The sequence below is a fragment of the Caenorhabditis remanei genome, chromosome V (genome assembly GCF_010183535.1).
Source record: "Caenorhabditis remanei strain PX506 chromosome V, whole genome shotgun sequence".
In the NCBI taxonomy this organism is placed as follows: Eukaryota; Metazoa; Nematoda; class Chromadorea; order Rhabditida; family Rhabditidae; genus Caenorhabditis; species Caenorhabditis remanei.
In genome coordinates this window covers 10,707,946-10,729,940 of record NC_071332.1, presented here as the reverse complement: position 1 = coordinate 10,729,940, position 21,995 = coordinate 10,707,946, and the positions used below count along the sequence as shown (strand labels likewise).

Sequence of the window (21,995 nt, the reverse complement as noted above, 5' to 3'; positions counted from 1 at the left end):
GTGTAATTTAAAAAATGTAATATGATTTTTTCAAGCAATTGTTTTATTTTGTCTCGGTTACTCTACAGCTTGTGTTGAAGATACATTTTAGGTCTAACATGCAGAGTGATTTCGTAGCAAACAACCGACTCTGAAGAATCTTGGAACGAAGACCAAACCTCTACTATGAGAAAATTTGTAATCTAGTGGTGTAGATAAATAAAAAGAGGGTCTGCACAAGGTGGAGTGATGTGCTGGTCATATGGTCCACAAGGAACAGCTGGCGGTGTTATTCCAAGGGTCGAGTGACCGTATGACCCCCACCGACATTTTTCAAAAGAAGAAGAGACGGAGTGAGGGTTAACAGGCAATAAGAATAGAATCCTCCTCGATACAAAAAACATCATAAGAAATCTTAATACGAGAGGAAGAGACGCAGAGAGGTGTGGTCAGGTTACACCTTCTATTCAGAAGGAGTTAGAAGAGAAGGACAGAAGACGTTGGAGGGCAAGGAAGGCTCAATTGAATTTCTGAGTGAAAGAGGGCGGTGGGAAAGACATCAATTTGTTTGGCTTGGCTGGGGGTTTTAAATTTTGAATGAAACTGGAGGAGACGAAGGAAGAGGTACAAATGCACATGGAGACATTCTAATTCTATTAGGAGAGTGCATTGAAGTAAAGGATAGAAAAAAAGTAAAAAGTAAAGAAAGAAGTCGAAAAAAAGTGAAGAATGTAGAAGTTTTGAGAAGACGGAATGTACTAATCCAATGGGGTCTCGAAGGTTTTTTTGTCGGAAGAGTGAGGAACGGAAGTTAGGAGAAATGGGAATAATTTTGAAAATGATTGTTTCTTCTCTTTGGTTTATATCCCTGGAGATTACAAGTACTCAAAAATATTTGAAAGAGACTAAGTATTTTCATACTTTCTTATAAAAAGGTTCACTTAATTGAAGTTCATATTCGACGTCCGGCAAAAAAAGTAAAAATGAAATATTCAATTAAAAAACTAACTCAAGCACTCAAATTAAAAATCTAGTTCTAAGAAACTGAAAAACTCATAGAAAAATATGTTCTGAGTATTGTTGGGTCAGCATACACGAACTGGAAGAAAGAAAGAAGAAAAGCAGGGATCAAGTTGATAAATTGAAGAAAGAGATGTGTTTGAGTATGAGAAAAATAGGAAGGAGAATGAAAAACATCAGGTGAACACTTCTTGGAGAAAAGAAAGAAAAGAAACTCATTCTTCTCACAACCAAAACATTTATTTTTTGGCTTTTTGCTATACATCAGAATTCAGTTGGAACGAAATGATTGAATTTGTATCGACTCGGTGGATACATTCGAGCCGAAAGAGTGAGAGAGAGCAAGACACAAAACGAAAGAAGACGTTGTTTCAATTCGTCCCCGGAGAGTTTCGGTTGACAGATGATCATTCACGGATTAGACCGAAAAGATAACGGGTAGAATTTGAATGCGGAAGAGATATAAAGAGATATAGAGAGCAAAAGTTAAAGGGAGGTTAGGAAATGTAATTAGAAAAGTGGCTCAAATAGACACTTGAGTGGCAGACCGGAGGAGAGATGAAGGTGAGTGCCAACCATTCAATGGACACGGAGCGGCCTTGACGGTTTGGATGAGAGGAAGAAGAAGAGGATTAACGATTCTGTTGTGTGTGAATTTATTGGTAAGAAAAGAGAAAAATGAGTTTTCGAACATTTGCAAAAAGAAAAGAGGAAGAGAGGGTGGTTGGGAATGAATGATTCTCAATTTCCATAAACAATTTCTCAATTTCCAAATGGATACCAGCTGTTTCATGGTTTCCTTCGGGTGCAATTTAATCGGATACATTCAAAGAAAGTGGATAGAGTACACACTCAGATAGATTAATCTCTGTCAATTCGAATTTAGGAGTAATCTGAAAGAGTCTATGGATTCAGTAGCCCTGTGAGCCTAAAGGTTACCCAGAAGTTAATCAAAATCTGAAAACTCGTATAATTAGCCCAGTTACTATTGCCAGAACGAAAATTCAATATTTCGATTTGGGCGAGTTTTGAGAGTTATAAGATTAAAAGAACTTTAACTAATAAATAATTACTGAAGACTACAAATAATTGAATTCTCAATTTTTCATAATTAGAAATTGCTGCAAAATGAGCTATTCTAAAATAGAAAATTCATGGGTTATGTGAGCACTTCTCAATGATAAATGACAGGTTTGGTTCCTTGTGAAAAATGAATAGATTACAAGTGAATTGACCAAACTATACATCACACCATACCTAAATTTTTATGACTTTCAAAGAGAACAGTTCAACTTTTCATTTATGAAAAGTATAGGAAAATGGAAAAGTAAAAACCAGTTAGAACAAAAGAGTAACCATTTTTCTCGAAAATTCCTTCCGGTTTTCAAGTGGAAGAGGTGAGAAAACTGAAGTTCGAAATAGAAACGATTAACTGAAGTTGTTGTTTGGAAAGGAGCCAAACTCGAAAGATCTTTCTGGAATTTCGAATTCTGAAATGTTGTGCAACGAACAACATGAATAACATTTCACTTGAATTTCACAATCCATGACATGCTGTAATTTTCAGCTAAATTCATTTAAAGCTCTGTAGAACCTCTAGATTAATAACTTGGAATTCGAATTCTGTGAGCAAGGAGTCGTGAGAGAAAGGAGGAAAAATAAAGAGAAATTACAAACTTTTAGATATTAGAAAAGTAAATTGGTTATTGAAAAATGTCCAGTATAAAACTGAATGTTGGGCCAAGCATTGGTGTTCAATATCTTGGGTAAATATATGGGACTCAAATTGAAAATTCATAGAAGATTTTTCCTCACTTCAGAACTTCAAACTTCAGATGCCACGTGACTTCCTTTCCACCGATGTGTCAATTGATCCAACTTGAATGGAAGTCTTGAAATATTCCAAAACATCATCTGGAATTCTCTATTGATACATCCACAAATTCTATAAAACTTTTCAATTAATAATTCATTTCCGTCTCTCAAAATTCCTTTCATTCACACTAAAAAAACCCTTCCCTTTAGTTTTCTCATTTAAACCCTTCAATTCGTGTTCCTCGTGTTCCATGAGCCACCGAAAAAGATGCTACTTGAGCAAACATAATGAATCAGAAAAATGAAAAAAGTAAGCTTGCAAAAGTGAGAAAGTTTGCATAGCGGAAACGGGAGTGGAGTCTCCAGTACTCAAATTCTATTTCGAGTGCAACTTTTAAAATATAGGTTTTCTGCAACTTTGGTTCCAGTTCTCTTCTTTAATTATGAAAGTAGTCTGAAACAATCGTCTATTCTAATACTAAAGTTGATCGAAATGTGAAATAAACTGGTTGTATTGGTCAGTCTCTTTTCTTTTTTTCTGCAATTACGACCACCTTTCGTTCCTATTCTCTCCCCACTCGGTTTCCATTTCCGATCCTTTCCAATTCTCTTCTGTCCCTTAGCTAATGCACTTTCTTTTTGACCCATATTTTCTGTATTCATAAGTTTTGGCGACAAAAATCCGATTAATTCGATTGTATGACGAGTGCCTTTGTGACTCACGAATAATCCAGAGGTTCAGGTATACACATACTTTTCATAAGTGTCACTCACTCCCTGATTTTCCTTTTTTTTGTCCGCCATGAAATGCTTGAGTTCATTTCTCTCCCACTTCCACTTTCATTTGAGTACCTTTTGTTCTTGATATGCTCTTTCGATAAATTTTAGTGTACTTTTAGGGAAATTGCTCTTTTTGATCTTTTGCCATTTTTGTCGCTGAATTCAGAAGTGGTCAGTTGGAGTGAAATGTTGGAATTTATAGTCAGACTGGATTAAGAAAACGTTTTTTGATGTTTTGATTTGGTTTTCAGTTGAGTTATTTTTGGTTTTTGTATATCTTTATTACAATTCACTCTATGTTTCAAGTACCTTTCTAACTACCGTCCATGAAAATTCCTAACTTCAAAAATGTACAAAAGTTACTCATTTTTCAAAAACAACAAAGTAGTTAGTCTCTGTTATGATGGGATGGTCTCCAAACCTATTCTTAAACTCAATATTTCCCTGTCAAACCATCATTTCACATTTCGCTGTCCTACTTGAAAAAATCAATTTTGTTAATAAACCACCTCAAACGTTTACTGAATAAGCCTTTCACAGTTTCTTTTTATATGTAGATATCTATCATCCCTATCGCTTTTTCCAATACCACGTGTGTAACTCAATTTAGAAATGCTCACTTCACAATCATGTATTTTCGAGCTTCATTCTGAAAAATAGATATCCAATAGCCCAGAGATCCGGACACAAACTTCAAGTTTTAGTATTTATATTTCTTGATAAACTAATATTCTAGATTCTTTAAAGAGGATAAATATTTAATAAACGCTAGACTCCCACCTTCCTTCCTCGTCTATCAAAATTCCTTCTTCTTCAGAATTTCTGATTCTGGATATCCAGTAAAAGGAGTTTGATTCTCCAACATCTAAACTATGATTCTTTGATTCACGTCTCCCATTTGAGTCGTTTTAATCCATTTGTCTTTTCCAACTCCCAACCGACCCCATTCTGTCTGTCGTTTCCCTTTCGGTTGCCCAGCATCTTTCGACTCATTCTCCACTTTTTCACACTTTTGTGTTCTGACCCTTCCGTTTGTTTACTAAATCTTTGACTTTCCAAATGACTATAATCTTTTTTCAAAGACCACCCCGTTACAGTTTATCACGAGGAAGGATGAGGAGGGCAAAGTTGACGAAAACCTAACAAAAATTAAACGGTTTACTGGTATACTAACAAAACCAAAGTTCTAAGCGTTCTGAACATTGTCAGTTTTGAAGTTCAATGGTCATGGAACAGTATCAAATGTTGTGGATTCTGGTGGCACGTTTTAAATAATCGGATTTTAAAAATTGACTTATGACCACTCAATTAGATCTGAGTTGTATATGGAATTTGAAAATACTGTTGAACGACAGTTTGCAAAGGATTTCGGTGAGCCAGTTACAGTTTTCATAGTACTGTCCAAGCTGGAACTGTTTGAAGCGTCTACATTGCAGTTCCTATAAAGACTCAAAGATGTGAAGTTTCCATGGAATTTCAGAATGAAATAGATCGGACTATTTCATTTTGAACTTGAGGGATCTACACTTGAAGTTTTATTGAATAATGCAACTGAAATAGGATCCCTGTATGCAGTATGTGCTTACCGATAATTACTTTCCGGTAAATGCGCTTTCCGGTAATTTACCGGTAATTTACCGGTAAAATTTTACCGAAAATTTACCGGTAAAATTTTACCAAAAATGACCGGTAAATTACCGGTAAATTTACCGGTAAATTTACCGGTAAATTTTACCGAAACGTTCCGGAAATTCACACTGCCTGTATGAGATATTCCTAAAAGTTTCATAAACAGATTCAAGTCTAGTACCTTTACCTAAAAACGGCTCAACTTCCATCAAGAAGACCATATTCTTTGTTTTTCAGAACCGGAACCTTCCGACATTCTCCATTTTTCTTTATTTTGCCAACGGACGCCTCCTTCCTGTTTTAATTAATCCAATTCTCACTCTAGATTGTTTTTTTCCATTTCCTATCGTCTTCAAGAACTCAAAGAGGCGCTGCTCCTTTTCATTCTTTTGTGTCAAGTTGTCTCTCAGTGTGTGTGCCAAAACCTTTCATTTTCTTCTTCCTTCTCACTCTCATGTCGTTCCAAACCCAAATGCAATAATCCGAAGAAAACGTAGAAGCTCTCTCTATCGGGAGAGTTTTGGGAAGACCACCCCACACACCACAATGTCCTAAAATAACGAAGAACTCGTGTAAATAACGAGTTCTTGTAATCCTAAAGGTACATTCCTCTCTCTTTCGACCTTTTCCCTCCTCCTCTCAATCTTCCTTCTTCCTTCTTATCGTTCCTCTCGACCCCTATGGCACTGTGCCGCCGTGCCTCAAGGGGTGTCCGTCACACCCTTTGAATGTATCGTTGTGGTGTTTCCTTCCTAATCAAATTAACGATTTCTTGTCTTTTTTCGTATATTCTTGTGGTTTACTTTCTCATGTTTGATGATCAACGTTCATTGTTTCAGGAGCGAAACGACGCCCGACACCCAATCTCTATTTGGTGCAGGTAACAACAAATGTGCTATCCAGTCGAACCACCGAAAAAGTAAGTTCTTATTCAGAGTTAGAAAGAAGAAATAGTTAGAGACCAGTAGGTAGATCCGATCAGTGAACACCATGTGATCAGATTTTGCAAATGAGACTGATTGGCGCGTTTCAGTTTAAGTTCAATGTAGAGAAGAACTTTATCAAGAAAATAAAGTTGTCATGGATGGTCATAATGATAGAGCATCTACTCACTGTCTGCTCATTTGTCAGTCTAGGAAATCTCTGAACCCAAAAAACAAGGAAAGTGAAAATCTCTTATAGAAAATCGAATTCAGGGCTGGTCTTTAAATTTTCTACACATTTTTTCCACCACATATTTGATCTTCGAATTCAAAAGCTCACTGAAGTCTTTCTCTCTATTCTGATCACAAATTTCTCTGAGAATCCATTTGATCGGTTCCCCGATGTTTGAGTTCCATTATCTATCGTCACCTTTTTTGGAGTTTTTTGAACTTCTTTAGCTTTTAGATAATCTAATGAATAAAATATTGAATGATCGAGCGTTTGCTTCCGAAATTCATTTCAAAAATTCAAAACTTTTCCTTTGTTCTCTCTTTCATTTCCTTTTTCTTCCGCTTTCCATATGTGTCACTCCTCACCAAGGTACCAAGAAAGAACTTGTTTCCTAGATTTCAAAAAAGTTATTGGATTCTAGAAGAGTTTTTATTTGGAGATAATTTCTAAGCATCTTCTCATTAAAGTATTCCAGCCTGTTTTATTACTCACTTTCCCAATTTCTCTTCTTAAAATGAACACAGTTTGTCCTCCCACTCATTTCATCTTTGATTATCAATCAGAACTGTATCATCAACCTCCTCATTCTATTTTTCTCAAACAGTCTGCGCCTCTGAGTACATATACAAACAGATTCAATTATGATAACGATGACATATGAGACCTCCGAACGGAAGGATACAAACACTTATTGATTTGTTTATTAATGTACTTTTTGGTTGAAATATCACAACAATCCATGCCTCGTGGTTATTGTGTCCTATCCTAGTCCATATTTCAACCTTCCAAATGCCATTTTCGTCATGCGAATAATCGTAAATCAAGCGATTCAAGAGAGTAAAAAACAGCGGAAACAGTGGATATCAATCAAAAAAAGGGGAAAAGTTGTAAAAATCTCCGCTTCTTTCGTCTCTTACTAACTATCCGACCGGTTTCAAAGAAGAAGAAAAAGAAGAAGCCAAAAGCATTAACTTTTTGATTTGAAATCTCATCCCATTATGTTATGATTCTTCTTCCATTTGACACCTCTCTAGCCGACGAGAAGAGTGCATTCTATCGGATTTCTTTCGGACACTTTTCATGGTGTGACGTCTAGTCCACCAGACACATTTCATGGTCTTTTTAATTTCTGGGAGATAGAAAAAAGAATAAAAGAAAGTACCCCCGAGGAATTTAAATATTTTTAAATATTAAAACTCACAATGTTCTGATCAATCAATTGAACTCGTTTTGTTATACTGTAACTTGATCATGACTCTCTCCAAAGTTTCATTTGGCATTTTTATGATTTTAAGTCAAATCTGTCGGATGTCAGTTACCGAATCCGTAATAATTTTCAATTTTACTGTTTTATTAGTGCCCAATGTCCATATTTTCCCGGTTTTAATAAAAATGCTTCCCTGAATCCTTTCTCTGGAAGCATGATTTGATGCCCTGTCTATTTTGGTCGTCTAAATTACCCTTATTTAGGAATCCTTAATGTATCAGGAACCAATTATCAAAATAAAACTCTCCAAAAATTCCAGAAACCACGTTGAACTCTTTCAAAAGTTTGGTTTACAGTCTCCTCTAAATATTCCCAAAAGGACATCAAAGTCTCGAATTTCCGAACTCTCTCCCCCCGTGACGTCTTCTTTTTCACGTCTTCCCATTTTCACGTCTTCATCTTCAAATCAAATTCTTCTTCTTTTGGCTCCCACACCTCGGCACATTCCTCGTGCATGAGGTGTCGGTTTTCGCATTGTTTCTCTTAGATTTTCGGGGCGAATTCAATAGGAAAAGAAGCATACAGAAGGCAAGAGCATCGGAGAGAACGGCTGATTCATTGTGCCCGAAAAATAACATAGAAATGTATGGAAAACGGTTGGAAAAAGTATAAAAACACGACGTTATATTATTATAAAAGTCACACGATTTTTCATCTTTTTGTCTCTTTTTGTATCGCTTTTTGATGGTTTTCCTCCTTCATTTTTCCCATTTTTGGCTAGTTTTTCTCTCTTCCGTTTTCTTCCTTGAATCCATTTACTATTCTTCTTCTTCTTCTTTCCCTATTCATAGCGGGAGGTACATCATATATAGGTACTTTTCCCTTTTCTTTAACGAGCATACTCCCTTCAAAGAGGTCTATTGAGGTCACCGCAATCACCTAGTCATAAGAATGAGGCTCGTTCAGAATGGAAAAAGAAAAAAGAAGAACATCATTCTCCGTTATTTCGGTATTTCATCGCCCATTTGGTCACCCCTCTACCCACCACCTGCGGCGCCATTTCATCTTCTTTTTTGTTTGTTCTCTGTTTATTTTCCTTTCCTCAGGTCTTGAGATGTGTATTAGATTTCATTGGATTCATACAATTTTCAAACAATTTCTCTAGAACCTTATGATGACATCTAGAATTTAAGATTGTCAGATTTTAAGTGTCATACTCTTATGCTTATAAATGATAAGCCTTATTACCTGACTGATTTTCATCTGAACTCTTACTGAACATGTGTGTCAGAGGATCCACTTTCAATACTGTCTTTATATGTTTTTTTTTTCATTCAAAAACTTCCGATTGTTTTCAGAGAGATGGGTTTCGACGCGTCGTTGCTCAAAAGTGTTCTCGAGCAATTTGTCGATGAAATAGGAGAAGAATCAGTCGATTTAATTGAGGATCGCCCTCGTTTTGCTCATGCTGTCGTCGTTGTCACTGATGATGCAACAGGAGAATTGTGTCAAGCGTCTTGTATCAGACAACTCGATGACGTTATTCTTCATGAGACAAGCGTCGCTAATGTGTGAGTTTTTGATTCGTGAACTCTTTGAAAATTCACCAATTTGGTTGTTTTCTATCAAAACATTTTCAGAACCTCTGAATGGATGGACGAGGAAATTCAACGTGCACTCCGTGAGCTCACTGAGTCACGTGGACTTCTCGATACCCCTCGTAACAGTGTATTCGTGGAAGAGAAACACGAGAATCAGAAGACTGTAACCACCACAACGACTAGTACGGAAACCAATCGTAGTTCTAGTAGCCGAGTAGAGGTGAGTATTTGAGAACTTAAATAGACTGGGCCTTACTAGACCGAGGATGTGATGTAGCAGAAAACCAAACTACAGTAGACACAGTAATCTTGGAATGCCCGTTTTGAGAATTGTAAAAATAAATGTATTTTCCTGAAGGGTTTTAGCAATTGAGATCGAAAATTCTGAAAAATATTAAAGAAATAATTTCAGTTTCCGTCAATGAATCGTCGTACTCGTTCATCTTCTGCTGCTCGTCGTTTCCACTGATCCACCACCTCTCTCCCATTTCTCCACGCTTCCATCCCTCCCGCTATGCATCGAATTCAAAAACAACTCCGTGCCGATCGAATAATCAATGTTTATTCGACACAAAAATTCATATCGTACTCAATATGAACGAAGTTGTTTTTTCCGCCAGGAACATTTTCATTTTTCAAATCTTTAATTACCCCCTGTCCCCCGCTTTTCACGCGATCTCAATGCTGTATACGACTTGATAATTTTCTTCGAACACTTGCAATTCAATAAATGTCTTTATTACTTTACTTATTTATATTTATACTCATGAGATACACGGAATGGAATCAGTTCATAATTTATTAAAAACAATTATTTCAGTTTCCACATAGTAATGGTAGAATCAGAAGAAGTTGCAATAACTAATTCTCCTTTTTCTGGTGGCAACCAATGAAGTGAACTGATAGTTGCAGAATGAGAAGAAGTTAGAGCAAGGAGAACATTCAGTCGTTGACGGGAGAATACTCGTATCGTTCCATCCCAAAATCCAGCCAAAATCTGTTTTTCATTCGGTGAGAATGTGATCGCTGAGCAACCGGCAGAGCTGAAATTCGATGGTTTTGAAAATGGAATTTATTAAAAATCAAAGTTACTCTGGCGGATAATGTATTTCTTTCTTCGATAGATCGACTTTTTCAATCAAATAAATCGGAGACCTCGCACATCCAGCAGCTACGAATTTTGAAGAACTTGCTATACAAAAGATCGGTTCTCTTCCAAGTGGTTCCTGGAATTATGAAAAATTGATTAAAGTCAATCCGATAAGTAACAAACTAGTCCTTGTAGCTTGAAAGCGCCTTCCTCATCTCTATAACAAATCGACAACTGTCCATCTTCCATTCCGATCAACACCTCGTTCTCTTCCTTGTCTCCTATAATCATACACATCGGTGTAATATCAGGTTTATCTTGAATTTGGGTGCATTTGTATTCATTTTTCTTGTTTTCTTCGATATTGTTCCAGCAGAGTGTGGGAACACGTCGTGGATCCGCAGATACAAACAACAGTTGTGGACCCAGAATCAACGAATTACAGAAACCAATATGATCAACTTCCACAGTTTTTACAATTTGCCACGTGCCATTCGAGTCTTCTGACTCTTTTAATTGAATTACAGCGAAACTTCGAATATGAACAAAGAGATGAGATTTCGAATATTCAACAGATTGAATCCTTCTATCTTCTTCATCGTCTACAAAATAGTTAAAATACTTTCAGAGTCTATTGATCCATGGACGCTCCCACCATAAACAACTTGTTCATTAATCTTACTATCCAGCCCGTACCGATTCACAACTCCTTTCTGGCTGCCCACAAATAGATGATCTTCATGAACACATGAACACGTGGCACCACCATCAACACCGAAGAAAGTGAACAATGGTTGCGGTGCTTTACTCATCTGTTCAGAAAAGATGTTTTTCAATAACAGGCACGAAAAAAACTCTATAAGCGAAACAATTCTCAAATATAGAGCCAATGATACAAACATCTGAAAACATCGAAATTTAAAAAATCTAAACCAAGCATGATTTGAAAATTAAAATTTATATTGAAATCTTTGAATCTTTGAAAAATTAGGATTAACAATTTAGATGCAAGAATGCGGAACAAAAATGGAAATTAAATAATACTTGAACTGATATGGACAGAAAATTTACAATAAAGTGCAATTTGACCAGTATGAAATCGAAAAATTTGAAAAAAAAAAAGAAAACGGAAAAGGAATGAGATCATCGGAAGTTTCGAAGTTGCAATGGGAATCGTATCAGTTGATATATTTGTAGTCGTTATACATTCATCGTCTTGAGCTCTGAAATTTCTGATCCTCTGTTAGTAATTTCTCATTTCAAGATACATTTTCTGTGCTCATTCAAATCGAATACATCATATACCGTATTCCCTGCTAACATGATGACAAACTATGTGAGCACAAAAGGAATGCAAATACCCATTTTATTATATTCATTCGCTTCTTCCTATTCATTCCATTGTCTTCCCTGCTCCCACGTTTAACATATACTTGGGCGTGCCCTTTTTCATCTTCTCTCTCATTCCCATATTCCTATCATTCTATCATTCAAAATTCACCGCGGATGGCGACCTGGCCAGGCATTCCAACTGTCCATCCAAGTACTTTATCGGACAATTGGTATCCCTGTCAAGGTCTCAATCTTCGGCGAGCTTTTTCCCGTTAATGGCAGGCTCCGGGACATTTCGCCACTAGACGTTTCGCCACCGGACATTTCGCCACCAGACATTTCGCCACCAGACATTTCGCCATCGGACATGTCGCCACCAGACATTTCGCCACCAAAAAATGGAGAATTTCCAAAGCTTTATAGGGAAAAAAGCACATAACTTTAATTAGCCAAATCAAAGCGTACTAGTGGTATGTTTTTTCCCCTATAAAACTTTGGAAATTCTCCATCTTTTGGTGGCGAAATGTCCGGTGGCGAAATGTCTGGTGGCGAAATGTCCGGAGGCGAAACGTCTAGTGGCGAAATGTCCCGGAGCCTAATGGCAGATGTATGATGTTCTAACAGAATCGAAGAGCGACCGCACGAAAACGACGTCGTCAATAGGGCGCCTCCGATTTATGGGGTTCGTGATGACAGAGCCGCCTATTAAAAAGGAGCTTTGCCGTGCTGAACCCTACGACATTATTCGTTGCCACTGCTAGTACCTTATTCCGCTTCAATATTATTCTATTCTATTTTATTCTACTGCTTCTGATATATTCAACGCTGTGCTGTCTAACAGCGGATTCCAGTAACTCTGAGCATATACATGAAGTTTCAAAACAATGTAAATGCCAGTCGTTGCTGGAATTCGATAAGCACTCGTGACTTACTCGTTCTTTTTCCTTTTCCTTCCGCTCTTCTCGTCGTAGTCGTCGATCACGCTCACGGTTTTCGCGCTCCTTATCGTATAGCTCTTCTTTGATTTTTTCACTGAAAAAAGGTTATGAAGTTCTGTATTGAGTATATGAATGTTTCCTGAAAAACAACATACTCCATGTTCTTTTGTTGCAATGTGGAGAGTGTAGAGTAGATCGCTTTGAAGTCGACGACTACTTCAGCTCCAAGTTCCTCCTTCAACTCTTCGTATTCTTCAAAACTGATCAGTGTGAGAACAGCCGGGTAAGCTTTCGATTTCAGCTCTCGCACACATTTGAAGAATGCCTGTTTCCATCGGATCGACTGTTGGTACATCTTCTTCTCTGTCACTTTGAAAAACAGATTGGCGACGAATGATTCGAATGTTTTGAACTGAAAATAAATGTATATTTCGAATTAAAAAATGACAGATTTAAAAACTGAAAAACCAAGCAAAGTTTTCAAACTTCGATTTTCTGAAACTCACTTTATGATAAAGCGTATAAAGAGAATGGAGAAACAGGAAAGGCACTTTTTCCCATTTGAAGACAGCTTCAATTCCTCCTGATGCTATGTCTGGTTTCAGAAGTGCTGGGTCGAAAAGGAATTCTAAATCTGAATACAAAAAAGATTTAGTGATATTTTTTTTTGAAGAATTAAACTCACTGTTCACAAGCAACTCCGCTTCATTGTCATCTTTTGGCTCGATCTTGTGATACTCTTTGATAATTTCAATAGGATCGAAAACAAGTTCTCCAGTTTGATGATCGCGCACGGTATACAACTTCCGGAATAGCGTAGTGACCGATTTTTGATATTCAGGTCTGAAGATAAATGTCGGAATGAGTGCAATGACTTCTTCTTTCTCGAGTCCTCCGATAATTGGCAGAAGAGCGCGAATATCCATTTTTCGTTCATCGTGTAAAATTTTCAACTTTTGAATCAATTCGGATGATGGTGTGATTCTTTCAGTGAGAAGAACAACGAGACGAGCAACAAGAGTTTCTGCTCCATGTGGACAATCTTGAATCAGAGCAATCACATTTTCTTGGCTTAATTGACGGAAAACAGGTTCCAGAGTACCGAGAACAGCTCGTTTATACAGGTTGGTTGCCTGCGCATATACAGCAGCTAAAGGAAGAAGAAGCATTGGATCAGCTGGCATCAGAGTAGTATAAACTGCCAGTGCATTTCGGTACATCTCGTTTGTCCATTCCGTGGCTCCATCTGGTTTTCTCATGTACATTGGTGGCTTGTCCTCCAAACAATCATTTATTTGCATTCTCGCTTGATCACAGAGTGAACTTCTGATAAACGGGAGATGACTGAGTTCCTTCACCACTTCAAGACAGGATGAACGAAGTTCTGGACGATCGAGGAAACAAAGACCGAAAAGAAATTGTAGAAGTTGTGGACGTTGTCGATTTCTGACCATTATTGATTCACGTAACATAAACATTCCATGTTCATTTTCTTTCTCAAGACACACTTTCTTCAGCCGTTCAATTGCGTTCGGAGTCAATAGAGGAGTTTCTAGAAGTACTTTGTAGAATAGGGTCTCTTTATGCATATTTCTGCTCAACATTGCATCCAAGATTTTGCAAATTGCAAAATCATATCTTTCCAATCGTTGTGGTTGAGTCATTCCATCTTGTTCAGCAATAAGATCTTTAATACGGAGGGCACAATTCGAATATCCTTGATATTGAGCATAAAGTTCACAGAGCCAGAGGAGTGCCAAATCGCTTCTCTTTTTATGATCGGAAAGAATAAATTCGACTAATTTATTCTCGTATGGAGCACAATCCTCCCAAAATCTCGTTGCTAATCTGACCACCAATTTCTGATAAATCGTTTTTGCTCCTCCTGCAACAGCTCTTCTCTCTGCTTGAAGCACTGATTCAAAGGCCATTTCGAACATTTCCATCGCTTCCATCGCATCAATTTTTTCAGTTTCCTCGACCAAATTGAATGCTTTCTTAGCTTTCTGAATCACCGGAGCTTTAGCAGTTTCCGGGACTGGTTGTTTCACAACGGGCACTGGTGCCCGAATCGGCTCATGAAGTGGAGTCTGTGCGATTACGATTCCTTCGTTCCTTGCTTTTATTCTTTCTTCATATTCTTTTTTCTTCTTCTGTTGTAACCATTCAAATCCAGGTCCAACCTCTTTGTGAACCATTTGAGCAGCCATTAACTCCGCAATTTCTTGTCGATTCGATTCGGATCCAGCATTAGCTATCGGAGTGTAAGAAGAAGCAAATGCAGGTGGCATTTCAGTTGGGAGTGTGTATAATGAGATCTTCACTAGATTCAGCACTGTTTCATGATTCAAACGCTCCAAAATGTATTTCGATGTGATATCGACGGCTTGCGTTCTGGCATCTTTAGCACCAGTACTTGTTGATGCTTCTGCCTCATCATCGTCATCGTCATCTTCATATATTGGGTTCTGCAGTTTCGCTCGTTTTGCAGCAGGTTCCGTTGCCGGTTCTCTTGGTGGAGCTGCTCTCTGAATCAGTTCTTGCGGAATAGATTGGTTCACTTCTCTTGGAGACGCTCCCAGATAATTTGTTAGCATTGTTGTTATTTTCTGCTGAAGTGGAACGGATGCTGGTAGTTTTAAGAAACGCAGCAAATTGTATTTGAACGATTTTCTGAGAAATTTGACCTGTCCAGTGCTTAGCATCGGTGGAACATTCGAATGAAGAGTTTTTATGACATCGAATACACGCGGCAAAGCATTCTCCCACTGTGGACGGCATCGAGTGATCATACATAGCGATTCAATGACTGCAATCAAATTTTGAGAAGTGATTCCAGCAACTGAAGTTTGTTTGATGAGAGAAGAGAAGTTCTGTTCGGCTTCCAATTGAGCTTTGTGATAAGAGAGAAATCGGTGACTTCTAGGAACATCGGTGAGAGAAATTTTATGAAACCGTGTGTTTGCTTCTATTGCCCAGGTGCTTTTCGGATCGGCAGTCAACTCTTTAGGTTTTGGAGATTGACATAAAATTAGAGCTTCTAAAAATTTAACAGTGACTGTGCGCACTCCTTCATGAACATCGTCAACCAATGTGATAATTCGAGCTTTCAATTCATTGAATGCCTCCCAACAACTTTCCGCTCTATCGTTTTTGTCCATAATTGCAAATTCAAGAATAATCGGGTATAAACTTGTTGATGCAACAATTACTCGTTTAATAACACTTTCATAACGCGAAATTGAGTTGTTTGGAGTTAGATAAAAGCTGTATCTCTCGACTGTTTTGTTGCAGATGGTGAAGTCTTTGGCACTGGCTTTCAGCAGAAAATCAATGATTAGACACAAGACACGATGATCGTTGAGCTCCGCAAATTCTAGCATTTCTGTTAAAAAGTTGTCGAGAGTATTATTCGAAATGTTCGGACCGATCAACAGATGCATTGCCTGAAATTAAGAATCAAAAGCTCCTAGTTTTCAATTCCATTCAAGCGTACCGTAGAAAGAGATGCAATCTTTTTATCGATGGTGTCCGCATCTCGTGCTTCCTTCAGTGTTTCTCCTATTCGTTCTGTTGCCGATTCTTTGTCATCGTCAAGTTCGTGAATATAACTCATCTGGAATGAAAAAAAACTATTGCAATTTGAGATTGATAGAAATTCAGGTTAGAAAAGAATGACTAGACCATTTTAAGGAATAATTACTGACACATAGGTTACGGGACTTTTAAAAAGAAAAATGAACAAACGGGTCGATTATTACAGCGGACAAGAAAAATTAAACATTGGAAATGTATAATCTTGTCAATAAATAATTTGAACATCGATTCACTTCATTTGCAGACAAACTCAATCAATTACTTTATTCGATAAAAATTATTTCGTTAATATTAGTATATTAGTATATGTTGAGAAAACTGATGTTTCAATGAACTCCTTAAAAATAGGCAAATTTTATACGAATTTGAGACATTTGAATTCCATTATGATACTGTATTAAAGGAGCATAGATTTACGAAAATATTCTGAGTGCAAAAATTTCGAAACGCGCCAAACATTTTACTGGCGCGAACTACTTGACGCATTTCTCGTGCATGAAAATTTGGAACCTCAAAACTGCATTTCTACTCATTTTCAGTTGAATTCAACTGAAATTCACGGATTCAATGGGGCGAATGGATAAAGATTGTGTTCTGGAGCATATGGATTTAGTCACTATAAAGGAACATTTGGCATATTGTCATCCACTCGTTAAAGCAAAGGTATCATTTTCTTTTTTTTTGTCTTCCATCCGAATTACTCACACATATTTCAGGGGTTCAGCTATCTCGCCGACAAAATTCTCAGAAACAATTTTTACTCCGATGATAAAAAAGCTGCTGATCACCGAGTAGTGCTCTTCGACTGCTTCTGCGATTATGGAGATGTTGCTCTTGAATTGCTTCTCGAATTGCTGCCTACCTTGAAGGAAAGAGGTGAGTTTTCAAAATAGATCTCTTCGTGGAACCTTTATTTTACTCAGTTATGCCAAGAGAGGAAATTATGGAAGAATTCTCACTCAGATTATCGAGAATGGGCGATAAACTTCAACGTGCTTATCCAATTGTGCTAGATACGTGCCTTCCACCGTTTTCGTAAGCTTTTAAATGAAATTTAAACATGGGCTATTTTTTTAAAGGAAGTTCCTCGAATTGGCGTCTAGAATCGATTCTGATATTATGACAAATATGTTTATCGGAGATGGACTTCAACGAGAGCATTATCGGTATATCACAATTCTTCTTTTCTCGGGATTATTGAACGAGAATCAGAAAAGACTTCTTGGAAACATGGGGTTGGTGCAAGATTTGTTCTTGAATCATTTTCCTCATTTGTATCCAATTGATAAAAAATCGGTATACGATCCGGAAACGTTCTTAAGAGGTAGAATATAATCCATAATTATGTTACATATTTTCTTTTTAGAATGCCCGACAGAAGAATTGGAACAAAGTCTTCTTCAAAACCTCGATAACTTCCAGAAGCTGCATCTTATGAACGAAAGACCATTAGCTCTCCGGAACCCAAACCTTGGAAGACACGTCATCTTCATGCCCTTTATGTTTTTGATGCTGCAGTATGTTCCAGCAGTTTCAAAAGTACTTGCTAAGAAATATGAAGTACAGTTAAAGAACCTACGTGAACAATTTCAAGAGTGTCGAGATCAAATCCAATTCGTGGAGCCTCATTTTTATAAAGATGTGTTGACATTCGAACTATTTCTGAGCCATGTTGTTACGAAAAAAAACATTGGAGCATTCGCTACATTTCTGGAGTATTGCTTTGATGAGATGACAATGTTCTTGAAAGCTCACTTTGTCCCCGGTCTGACTGCACTTCTTCCTCACATATCAGATGATCCTATTCTTCAAAAAAGAGTTGTCCGTTTGATCGTCCGATTCCTGAAAAAAGCCCCAGAACATGCAGATTCGTTTGTTCTTTATTTCGCTGGAAGCATTGGAAAAGACGGGCATTCAGTCAGCAAGGATCTTGTTATGGACACTCTTATGAGTCTTATCCTGAATACGGTAAGAGAAAACATCGAAATATTTCACTGAACATTTTTTTTCAGTTCACATTGTCACCGATTACATCGTTCATGGGAATGCTCACTGATTCTAAAGGCGACCATCGTGTTAAAGCATATGATTGTATTACCAAAATAGTCACAATGCATCGATCTGCGGTTAGGGTTGCATTCAAACATTTGAGATTGGACAACAAAGATCCAGAAGAGATATTTTATGCTAACATGATGATGGCTAAAGAATGCTGCATTGCCATGTATGCTTTTACTTTTTCTAGAGCATTTGTGATCTTTGATTTTTCAGAGAAGAGAATGATGACCTTCTGAAAGAGATTTCTGAGTTTCTGAAGGATAACGGCTACCGTCTCGCAGCTGCTATCGATGCCGCTATCGATCTTTATAAACATGATGTTGTGGAAATGAAGAGTGTCAGATTGATGGTCGGTGAAAGAGTGAAGTACGTTGGAAACCAAGCAGCATGTGCATCTTACTGCCGCCTTCTCGGACTCGGTGCTACTCAACACGAAGATGATGATGATGTGACATTCGAAGGCTTGAAAGAAATTTTCATCGAAGAACTGTATGGTTTTACGAAACACAGTAATAATGATATCGCCTCCGCAGCATGGACATCTCTCGGCAATTATACAATGGATGATATTGCAAGAGTTACGGAACTAACGTCGGCTCAATATGGAGAAGAGTTCGTGAAAGGTGGCGGTGATCATCAACTCGGGTTCATCGAATTCTTGCGAAAACATCTGTCAGTTGAAAAAGAATCTTACCAAAGACCGTTGTATAATACCACAGTTCAAACCGATCTTCCTCCATTGCTATCGAAGATCGACGCATACAAAGATCATCTGGCTGTCAAAAATAAGGACAAGGCCTGGTTCTGGCCAGCAACACTCCCATTGTCTGCATCCATTTTTCAACTTGTCGCTCCAAGCAACAAAGCACAAACAGTGGTGCGTTTTCTGAAGTCTTGTCTTATGAACGTGCCACCGGCAGAAGATCATCCAGGAATGCTTCGTTTAATAGCTGGGTGGAGAATTTGTGTGAGAGAAGCACTGAACGCTCTATCCGAATCGAAGAACAACGATATCCTTTGGGCCAGAGATCAAATTTGTAACGAAGGAAGAATTAGTTTGACCCAAAAGAGCGAGTCCGTGGATTGTATCATGATGATGCTGACAGTGTTGGTCGACGTTATCGAAGAGAAGTTGAGAAGTCTTGACGATCAAAAGAAGGTTGAAGAGCTCACTGAAAATCAGAAACCTTGGATTCTATCCGTTTTGGAATTTGTTGCGACACGATTGCCGAAGGAAATCAAAGAAAAAAGAGAGCCGAAAGTAAATCCGATATATCAAGTGATAACTCATTCGAACAAATCGTCTTTGTTTACGGCTATCTTCTGTACTCGCCTTCTCTATCATAACACAACAATCTCCGATTTCTATCGCGATGAAGCGAAATTGAGATTGCCTGAAGATAAAATGTTCAAATATTTGTTACATAACTCTTCCGAAAAGCTCGAAGAGGGCGATGTTCCGGATCGGAATATGTTATGGATCACTGCTGAAGCCTATGGTGTCGACATACTGGCAGCGAGAGCTTTCGAAGTTGAACATCAAGCTATGGTTGATAAGAAAACGGAAAAGTACGTAGAACCGTCACTGGAAAGCAGCGCGGATATTGATTTGTTTTTCAAGTCATTGCTAGTTTCTTCGATGAGTCAATCTATCAAGCTTCAAAACAAGAATCGAAAAGCTTTGGAGAACTTCTGGATTAATGGAACTGAGGATGTAAAAATAAAGATTTACAAGGGCCTCTCGAATTTTGCTCTGAGTAATCCGGCTGGACGAAAGAAAACTACTGTTCCTGTGGAAAAGCTAGCGGATTCAAGTGTTCTGAAAGGAATCGTAAAACAATTCGACATCAAACGCAAAGTAAATCCAACTATTCTCCGTCCACTCATTAAAACGCTCGTGAACCATAAAAGAACTGATGGTCGATTCCTTCCACCGATTGATTGGATGAAACTTCTAGAGAAAGCTGAGTGGAAGAAGGCAACTGATGACATTCGTCTGGCACTCGTCACTTTGGCATGTGAACAAAAAATTCCGGATATTCTTTTCCATTTCGTTGGTGAATTCACTCCTCAAGAACTATACGTAATTGCTGATAACTTTCGTACAGTTATGCAATTGGTACCGAGAAAGGAGATGCTGATTATTCTCCGCCAAATGACACGTCAGGCAAGAAAAATCGATGAAGATGAAGAAAACATTTCGAAAATTGTCAATATCATCGTGGATAATGAAAAGGATCCAATCGTCCATTTTTTTTTGAAGGAAGATCTTCCAACATTGGAAAGCACAATCGATGCCGCGGATCCTGTTCTTAACGCCCTGAAGGAGCCTAATGCATTCGTGGGACTGATTTCGACTAATTATGATGTTTGGATTGAAGCTCATAACGGAGAAAATATGAATATGAAGAGAATTTGTGACGTCATAAACAAGGAACATAGTTCACTCCGGCAATATCAAATGTTTTCTCTGCTATCTCTGGAAACCAGAAAGCTTTCACTATCAAAACGAATTGACAAGATTCTTGATATGATCACTGCAAGTCGGATTTCGAGAAATGAATCAGCCGAATTAGGAAATTACTTTCCAATCTACCTTGCTCTGATTGTTTCCGTCAATGCTGAAGTTGATATTCCAGTTTGTTTTTTCAAAAACGAAGCTGAATTTGTCCCGATGGCATGTGCCGCCAGAAAGCCGTTTTTCCGAGCTCTGCTAAAATGCAAGGAAATGAGGCCCGTTGCTAAACACGTAAGTTCCTTGTTTCATTTTTCTCTTCATTAAAATCTTTACTGCAGATTGGAGAGTTCCTCCGCATGTATGTTGACGGAGATGAATCTGAGTTCTACGAAAGTTGGCAAAAGACAGCAGCTGCTGGTGAGTTTCCTTTTTTAATTCGAATCGCACAACGATGTTTTTTGCAGATATGCTCCGTGATCTCCTTGCTAATTTTGGCGCCGATGCACTTCCTAAAATGTTCCACGAAGATGACTTCTTCTGGCAATCAATTCTTCCCGTTGAGTAATCTCCCGGAGATCTCCATCCAATAAATTTATTATGTTGCAATTCTATGTGATATTTATCATTTTCTTTTCTGGTTTGTATGCATTCCCGGTAGTGGAAGTTTTATTGGTATAAATATATATGAAGGAGTAGCGATAACTTAATGTCCTATTTATTTAAATCATCCCATTCCGGTAGTTAAACCGATAGTTATTGAAGATTTCCCTGGTTTAATTCAGAGTTAAATGTAAAAATTTTGAAGGATGTCGGTCGAACAACACATTCCGAATGATCAATTTCTGCAAAAATTGACCGCGTTTTATCGGGATTCAAAGATTCGTGGACCACGTAGCGTTTATGTTACAATGAAACCATGTTAGTTGTTTCCCAAAATAATTCTGCCGCAAAAACTTCAATTTTCAGACGATGGACGCACGAAAGCGACGCCAAAAGCAAACACATTCAAGGAGGGCGACGAAGTGTCTTGTATTTTCAGAGCAAAGTGGGGAAGCAAGAAGATCGCCACGGAGGTATGATTACTTCTAGTTTCTTTTTATGAATTCGTTTTATCTCAGGTGAAAGCGAAGGAAGTCAACAAGTTCCACACACAATACTCAGCGATAATCATCGCTCAAATGGTCAATCTCGAAAAACGAAAAAAGACGGAAGACGAGAAAAAAAAGACGGGAGCCACAAAAGCATAAAGTTATCTGTTTCTAAATTCAATTTTGGATATTGTTTCACAATATTGCTTCCTTTCTCTCTCTCTCTCTGTCCCTCTCTCATCTGGTCT

At 37.9% G+C, this 21,995-nt stretch overlaps 4 protein-coding genes across 4 annotated transcripts; 2 read left to right on the top strand and 2 right to left on the bottom strand.

Annotated features, from left to right (window-relative positions):
- Positions 1–8,947: 8,947 nt before the first annotated feature.
- Positions 8,948–9,655, top strand: GCK72_018883 (uncharacterized protein; the record flags this gene model as incomplete). The annotated part of the gene is made up of 3 exons (XM_003110543.2): positions 8,948–9,156; positions 9,226–9,406; positions 9,599–9,655. 3 exons carry the CDS (start codon positions 8,948–8,950, stop codon positions 9,653–9,655), a joined length of 447 nt encoding a protein of 148 aa, XP_003110591.2.
- A 342-nt stretch (positions 9,656–9,997) lies between these two features.
- On the bottom strand, positions 9,998–11,088 carry GCK72_018882 (uncharacterized protein; the record flags this gene model as incomplete). Its single annotated transcript, XM_003110384.2, has 4 exons — positions 9,998–10,229; positions 10,279–10,412; positions 10,460–10,878; positions 10,932–11,088. 4 exons carry the CDS (start codon positions 11,086–11,088, stop codon positions 9,998–10,000), a joined length of 942 nt encoding a protein of 313 aa, XP_003110432.2.
- A 396-nt stretch (positions 11,089–11,484) lies between these two features.
- On the bottom strand, positions 11,485–17,794 carry GCK72_018881 (uncharacterized protein; the record flags this gene model as incomplete). Its single annotated transcript, XM_003110518.2, has 7 exons — positions 11,485–11,499; positions 12,541–12,640; positions 12,702–12,958; positions 13,053–13,180; positions 13,232–15,992; positions 16,043–16,162; positions 17,723–17,794. 7 exons carry the CDS (start codon positions 17,792–17,794, stop codon positions 11,485–11,487), a joined length of 3,453 nt encoding a protein of 1,150 aa, XP_003110566.2.
- On the top strand, positions 16,711–21,906 carry GCK72_018880 (uncharacterized protein; the record flags this gene model as incomplete). The annotated part of the gene is made up of 12 exons (XM_003110280.2): positions 16,711–16,806; positions 16,860–17,019; positions 17,067–17,178; positions 17,223–17,467; positions 17,510–18,111; positions 18,156–18,367; positions 18,415–20,950; positions 20,998–21,076; positions 21,124–21,220; positions 21,465–21,577; positions 21,626–21,732; positions 21,778–21,906. 12 exons carry the CDS (start codon positions 16,711–16,713, stop codon positions 21,904–21,906), a joined length of 4,488 nt encoding a protein of 1,495 aa, XP_003110328.2.
- Between the last annotated feature and the right edge of the window lie 89 nt (positions 21,907–21,995).